General features: G+C 46.9%; 1 protein-coding gene across 1 annotated transcript in view; it reads left to right on the top strand.

Annotated features, from left to right (window-relative positions):
- The first annotated feature begins 17 nt into the window (after positions 1-17).
- NOC2L (NOC2 like nucleolar associated transcriptional repressor) overlaps positions 18-7,345 on the top strand; it is a 49,425-nt gene continuing 42,097 nt past the window's right edge. The window contains exons 1-7 of the mRNA XM_054085474.1: positions 18-102; positions 647-811; positions 1,794-1,962; positions 2,496-2,603; positions 3,257-3,377; positions 4,627-4,717; positions 6,296-6,374. Of these exons, the coding sequence (XP_053941449.1) occupies positions 83-102; positions 647-811; positions 1,794-1,962; positions 2,496-2,603; positions 3,257-3,377; positions 4,627-4,717; positions 6,296-6,374 (753 nt within the window). The 5' untranslated portion in view covers positions 18-82. The remainder of the gene's footprint in view (positions 103-646; positions 812-1,793; positions 1,963-2,495; positions 2,604-3,256; positions 3,378-4,626; positions 4,718-6,295; positions 6,375-7,345) is intronic.

Here is a 7,345-nt window from a genome sequence, read left to right as displayed (position 1 = left end):
GGGGCGGGACCGGGCGCGGAGCATCCCCGCCCCGGATGCGGCGGGAGCGGAAACAGCGGCCGCGTTGGAGCGAGGAGACGGCATGGCCCCCCCCGGCCGGAGGTGAGCGGCCACGGGACCCCCTTACAGCCTTCCCCCCTCCCTTTCCACCCTTTGCCCCCTCTCCCTTCCATTCTTCCCATCATTCCCCGCCTTCCTTCCATCCTTTCCGCTCCCACTTGCTCGCCCTTCCTCCCCTTTGCTCGCCCACCCCATCCCCTTTTTCGCTTCTCCCCCTCTGCTCCCCGTTTCCCCCTCCCTTTGCTCCCCATCCCCTTCGTCGCTTCTCCCCCCTTTGCTCACCCCCTCCCTTCTCTCCATCATTCTCCCCTTTACTCGCCATCTGCCCCCCCGTTGCTCACTCACCCTCCTTTACTGCCTGTCCCCTTTGCTCCCTGTTCCCCTTCCTCACTTCCCCATCCCCTTTTTTGCTGCCCCCCCCCGTGCTCGCCATCCCCCTCCCCTTGTTCACCCTCGCCTCCCATTTGCTCCCCGTTCTCCCCCTCCCCACTGTTTCCCTTCTCCCATTTATTCCCCGTTGCCCCCCTCGCCTTTGCTCCCCGTTCTCTTTCCTTACCGTCTCCCCGCCTTTCCCGCTCCCCCTCAGGAACCTGGCGGAGCTGAGCCTGGATGAATTCCTCGCTGCTGGCTCCGAGTCGGAGCGTGACGACATCTCTGAGGAGGATGAAGCCCCAGTGCCGCGGCAGCGCGGTGGGAAGGTGCAACAGGAGAGGAGCGCGAGGCGGCCGCCTCGGAGCCCGCCGGGCGGCAGGTACAGCCCGCGCTGCCCCCGGCTCAAATGGAGTCTCAGCATCTCATCCCGGGGCTCCTCCCTTGAAGCGCGCTGGGGTTTTTTGCTTTGATGAGTAACCGGGGAGCTCTGTTGCAGCACCGAGAGAAGGCCACAAAGGTGATCCGAGGGCTGGAGCACCTCCTGAGCGAGGCCAGGCTGAGAGCTGGGGTTGTTCAGCCTGGAGAAGAGAAGGCTCCATGGAGACCTCAGAGCAGCTTCCAGCGCTGAAAGGGGCTGCAGGACAGCTGGGGAGGGGCTCTTTATTAGGGAGTGCAGGGAGAGGGTGAGAGGCAGCGATTTTCAGCTGAAAGGGGGGAGATTGAGATGAGATCTTAAGAAGAAATGTTTTGCTGTGCGGGTGGGGAGGCCCTGGCCCAGGGTGCCCAGAGCAGTGGTGGCTGCCCCATCCCTGGAGGGGTTCCAGGCCAGGTTGGATGGGGCTTGGAGCCCCTGAGCCAGTGGGAGGTGTCCCTGCCCATGGCAGGGGAGGGAACTGGATGGGCTTTGAGGTCCCTTCCAACCCAAACCATGCTATGGTAAGTACTTCTAGGTACTGCTGATCATTATTATAGTTCATTAATCATTATTACAGTTCATTAGTACCAGATAAGATTTTACTGAGCTTTCATTGACAGATATCTCTGGCAGTATAACTTCCAGTATTCCTTGTAGGAAGCATACAGGCGTAATTCTGAGAAATGGAGAAACAGGATATTTTGGGTTTGCAAGACATTTTTATGACCACTATCCCAATACAATCTTTGCTATCTTAGTGTTAAATAAAACTGACCTTTTGCAGGTCCTCTAGAGCAGGTGTTAAAGTGGCCACAGCCCTGCTAAATCCATCACCATTCAGATTAGCCCCAGGTGTGCTTCAGTGCCCAGAAGTTGCTTGCTTTTCTTAACAGCATCGGCAGGAGTTGGAGCAATGAATAAATGCATATTAATTCTTATCTACCAGGAAGAAGGGAAAGGCATCTGAACATAAAGATCAGCTCTCCCGGCTGAAGGACAAAGATCCTGAATTTTATAAGTTTTTGGAGGAGAATGATCGCACGTTGCTGAATTTTGATGATTCGGACAGCTCTGACGAGGAGGAGAAGTTGCATGTACCACCTGATACACTGGAGGTATGAAGCCTTACTTTGGATTGCTGGAATCAGTTGTTACAGTTACGTGTTAAGTATTTTGAGTTTCGGTCCAAACTTTATTTTAAGCTTGTAGTGGCACAGGTGGCTGGGGAGGAGCTTCCCCTAACATCATCTGCAGGTGTACAGGCTTGTAATCCAGAAGTCAGCTGTGGATTCCAAGCGAGCATGGGGAGTTGGTTAAAAGATTGTGAAAGTGCAGAGCCTTAGAGTGTATATTCTCTGTGGTTTTGTGTCTCCTTTCCCAAAGAGTTTGTTTTGCCTCAAGTGATATGCTTTCTCCTTGATGTTTAATGTTATTGATTGTTGTATTTATGTAATAAAGCTGCAGGGCTTAAGTAGCCTTTCTGGAATTTGTGATACTCGTAATTTCATCACTGCTTTACCCTAAGTGTTGGTAACAGCATTAATAAAAGTCACTGTTGCCTTTCTGCTTCAGTAGCTACTTGGCAAAAGCGGTGGGGCTGGAAAAAAGCATGTAACCCTTTTCTCAGTCTCGGTACCAACTTCTCTAGGAAGCAAGTGATGAAGACGATGAAGAACATGAAACAGTCAAACGAAAGAGAGTTTCTTTAATCCCCGTGAGCTTGAAAATGGTCGAAGAATGGAAAAAAGCTGCAGAGGTGAGCAGGGAGAGTTGGAATGCAAGGTGGCTGAGCATTCTTGAAGCATTTTTCCCGGTGTGTTGCTGCCTCTAAAAGATTGAGTCTCAATTTATCTTCCACTAAAATCTCCAGAGAAGATGTGTGTCCTCCACACAAGGTCACACTCCTAGAGCTCTTGTTACTTCACAGCATGAATTGTCTTTGCAATTTGTGCTTGGGCTGCAAGATTACACTGCTTGCACTCTATCTGGAGGCGAAGCTAGAGAAGCTTGTGTGGCTCGGAAGAGACCAGAACTCTTGGTTTTTTTTCTGCCTTTTGCTAAGCATTGTGCCTTTGGCAGCTCCAAGAATGGTTTTACTTACATTTTTAGTAGCGATGAAATGGCTTGCTGCTTCTATCTAAGAGGGGGAGGGAAAGGTCAAATTGGATAGTTGCTTGCAGCTGATTCATTGCTGCTCAAACCCACAGCTAATTAAAAGCCCTAAAAGGCCATTTTAGAGCAGGTGGAGGTTAATGCTGTCCTGACATTTTTCCTTCCCATTAGAGGGTGGAGCTGTTTTTGCCATAAACTTACAAGGAATTCTGATACTCCTGTCCCAGTAAAGTGCTTTGGAGTTTCAGGGTATTGCTTGCTTTTTCTCCCCAGCAATCCTTTTTGTTCTTTCCCCAGAGAAATCTAACTCCAAAACTTTTCCATGAAATCACTCAAGCCTTCAAAGCAGCTGTAGCCACCACCAAAGGAGATAATGGTGGGGCTGATCCCAGCAAGTTTCAAATCATTGACGCTGCGGGTGAGTTGGTCATCTTACTGCTTCTGTGTGAGGAGGGAAGTCATTTGATAGGGAAGAGAGTGGGGGATAAGTACTGGCAGAACTTAACTTACCCTTTCATAGCCTTCATTTTGCTTAAGTAGCTTATCTTCCAGGTGGTGGGTCTGTGCAGTGGTGTCTCTCTGGTGTCCCTCTTGGTGTGCATTCCTGGGGCTGCTAGGCTTGCAGGCTGCTGAGGAAAGCACCACCCTTCCTTCACCAGGCTTCTAAAAGTGAAGTTGAAGCTAGGTGCTGATTATTACACTTGAGTGCACGCCTTTTGGGGCAGCTTTTGCTGCGTCTCCTTGCTCTCTCCCTCTTGGAACTAATCCTGCAAGACTACCTTTAGGTTGCCTTACCAAATAGCATTCTGTAACTTCACAACAGTTCACAGTTCAATTATGCTACCAAGTTCAGGTTCCCCTATCCAGGACCTCTCGAACTACTAGAGTAGTACTAGATCTACAATGTCTGGGTCTCTTCTACAGGATTATCGTGCCTGTGGAAGAAAAGAGATGCAACCTCTCTCTCCAGCCTAGCCCCCTTTTGCATAAGCTTCAGGTTTTGCAGACAGTCCTGTTTTAGGCTCACAACAGCATGGCTGAGAGGGAAATGTCTTTGTTAGTGTCTCGGAGGATGTGACCCGCAGTCTGCCTACTTTTACCACTAAATTAGAAAGTACTTCTTTGTTTTATTAGCTTGTTGCTGTGTGCCATCTGGAACTGACAGTGGAGCAAGACTACTTAAACTCACATGTTCTCTTTGATTCTTTCTTGCCCAGCATAGGGCTTTTTATCTCTTTGTCACTGTTTTTGGTAAATCTTATTCTTTAATGCAAGATGTTACATAAAATTCACTTGTTGTCTGTTTCTGTGACCACGTTTTTTTAAATAAAAGTGTCTTTAATTCTCATTTTGTTTAGGAGAAGATTAATGGTAGTATAGACCTCTAATCATGGGTCAGGCTGCTTTTGTGTTTAGTGCTGTTTGGTCAGAGAGCAAAGAGGTGGTTCCTGTGTCAGAAAGCTGTTGTAATCTTGCTGTTTAGATAAAAATATTCTAGGCTAAGAAAAACTGATATTTTTTGGAAACTTGTGGAAACGCAGTAGTTCTGCTGTGGGAATTACTGGCTTCAGCTCCTTGGAGAGTTCTTTTCAGGTTAACTGAGAAGATTATAGCTAATATATTGAAAATAATTTACAAATTCTTTATGGACTCTTTTTTTGAGACAGTGTTCAATGCACTTGTGTCCTTCTGTGTCCGGGACCTCTTCCACTGCCTGCAGAAGCTGCTGCTTCTGAAAACCCCGAAGAACAAACAAAAGTAAGTCTGAGGAGATTTGAGAACTGCAGGTGAGAGAAAACTGGCTGGGGTTTTCCAGTCCTGTGACCTGGCTACGAAGCTGGAAAACGATGGCAGCTTTCCCCAAACACTATCAAAGTTGCCTGATTTATATTCACAGTCATCCTAGCCAGGTGGTTCTTTCTTCACCAGGAGTGCATCCTCTGTGATATTGGACTCAACGGAAAGGGACTGGGAATTGCCTGGCCTTGCCCTCTGGGGTGCTGTTGAGGTGTTGTGAGTTGGTTTTCAGAGAAAGGAACCAAGCCTTCTGCCTGTATGTAAGCAGAATATCGCAAGTGTGTGACTTCAGCTAATTCAGGGCTTTAGCAGCTGTATTACACCCTAAATTCTGATGGTCTGAGGGCTGGATCATCTAAGATTTAGCTGCTCACTGTTAGAGCATAGATGGAATGGAAACAAGCGTGCCACTGGGCAAAGAGTGATGCACTGTTCTGCAGAATGGCAGTGTTGGTCCAGTACCTCTGTATTGTGTTCACTGATGTGATTTGATTTAACTAGAGAGCAGAAATTTACTGCCTGGGAGCCGGGAATTCTCTGACTGCTGTGTGAGTTGGTGCTTAAAAGTTTCAGAGTCAGGTGGGCCAGTAAATGAAAAGGTGTCAGCATGGCTTATCCAGGAGCAACTGGAAAAGGTGCTGGAAACTCAGTAACTACCAACTCTTGTTGGATAAATCGGTGCCAATAGCTGGGGACTGTGAACCCACTTTCATAAACAAGTTGTGAAATTCCCAGTATGTTTTGCAAGCAGGAGCAGTCTAATTTAGCCCCTGTGCCTTTTTCCAACTACAAAGAAGCTTTCAACCTCGGTCCTTGCTAGAGTTTCAGCTGGACACAGTTTTATTACTTGCTTCATAGGCTGAGCTCTCCTATTTTCCCTGTTGTTGAGCAGAGTGAGAATTGAATGTCTTTCAGAAGTGCTCTCAGTTCCAGGGTAATTTCTGAGGAAGGGTGAGCTAACCTCTAGATTCCTTGTTGACAGTGGTGCCTAATCTGAGAAGCAAATTCCAGTTCTTTGTGTAAATACCATCCTCTTTCCTCCCCAGGCCTGATTTGTCCAGAATGTGTCTGAATTTTGGGATGGCCTCGGGGCACCACTTAAGTTGAAAGCTTAAAGAGACTGAGGAAATGTTTCACGACTAGTTTGATCCCCAAAACAGGCTTTTGTGCTACACCAGCCAGCCTGCTCTGTTAGGCAGTGGCTGCAGAATGCCTGGCTAGAAGATAACATCAGTGTGAGGGGTTCACATCTCCACCAGGCTTTCTGGCTGTCACAACTCCCTGTATCACATTTGCAGAGATCAGGGTTCTCTGCTGGAAAGCTCTTTCAATTGAATTTTCTAATGCCATGCTTCAGGCAGTTTTTACAGAGAAGTACTTCTTTTCACCTGTGACAAAATTATTACTTCTCTTCTTGCTTTGCAAGCGTTGTTTTTACTCACTGGCAAAATAGAGCACACGAACTCATTGTTCTTTGTGCTCATCAAATCTAATTTAGTGGGGATTTTTATATTAAACCAAACACTTGCTTGTTTCCAGGATGGTCCTTCCTTCCACCAGCCCACTCTGGAGCAAGCTGCGACTGGACATAAAAATGTACCTGAGCTGTAGCATACAGGTAAGAAATTCCAGCATATTTGTGTTACTGGGGTCAGTCTGTGCATCGTTGGCTTTTTGGTTAGGATATTTTGAAATTGGGCAGGTGGGCTTTTGCATCTGTAGGCAGCATCGCTAAAAGGAGAGACGTACAATCAAGATGATTAGCAAAGCATGGAGCAGTGTATCCTCAAGTGTTTTTCCTTTTGAAAAGGTGGTTACTCCAGTTTGAGGGCGATTTTCTGATCGTTGCAGTGCTGGGAACCTTGGGTATTTGTTTCTGTAGTGGAGAGTAAATAAGACTTTACTGGCTGAGACTGCAGCAGGCAGAAGCAATCTCACCAAGTCTCGAAGCATTGGGCATCTGAGATTTCTGTGTCTGCCCAGTTCTCTGGATTTGTTTTGGAAGTATTTGGTCTAACTAACAATTTGGAGGTCCATAGGATGGTTGGGTCAAAGTAAGTAGCCTGTAAAGAACAGCTAGGTTAATGTCCGGGCAGTTCTTTCTGTCTTAATTGCTCTGACAAATCAGTGTTTTGTGGGCTTTAAAGCAGTTTGCAGTGCTGTGCTCCTGCATTCTGCATCTTTAATTCAATTTTTGGCACTGTGATCTTGCTGCTTCTTGTAGTAAATACTAAGATGTCGTGTCGATATTCTCACATATAATGTCTCCAATTATGATTATGCTCCATCCCAGTAGGGTATTCCATCCATCCAGAGTTGCTGATATCTGGTGTTACAGAGACAATGAAGGATTATTTCTGAAGGAAATTCCTGCCCCTGGTTAATTTTTGAGATTGCTTAATCATCCATCCCTAAATTTGGAACTTTAAAAACAAAACAGCATTGGAATACTTATTATTCAGGAGCTGAGGGAAGGGGATATGAGGAAAGAAAAAGAAAGTGCTGATGTCTGTTAGCTGTAAGCTGGCAGAGTGACTTAGCAGAAAGAGCATTTTGATCAGCAGAGCTTTTCCTCTCGAGTTGTGGTGC

Source organism: Cuculus canorus, chromosome 21 (genome assembly GCF_017976375.1).
Source record: "Cuculus canorus isolate bCucCan1 chromosome 21, bCucCan1.pri, whole genome shotgun sequence".
NCBI classification, from domain to species: Eukaryota; Metazoa; Chordata; class Aves; order Cuculiformes; family Cuculidae; genus Cuculus; species Cuculus canorus.
Note: the sequence above shows the minus strand (reverse complement) of the source record. Positions and strands in the feature narration are given on the sequence as shown.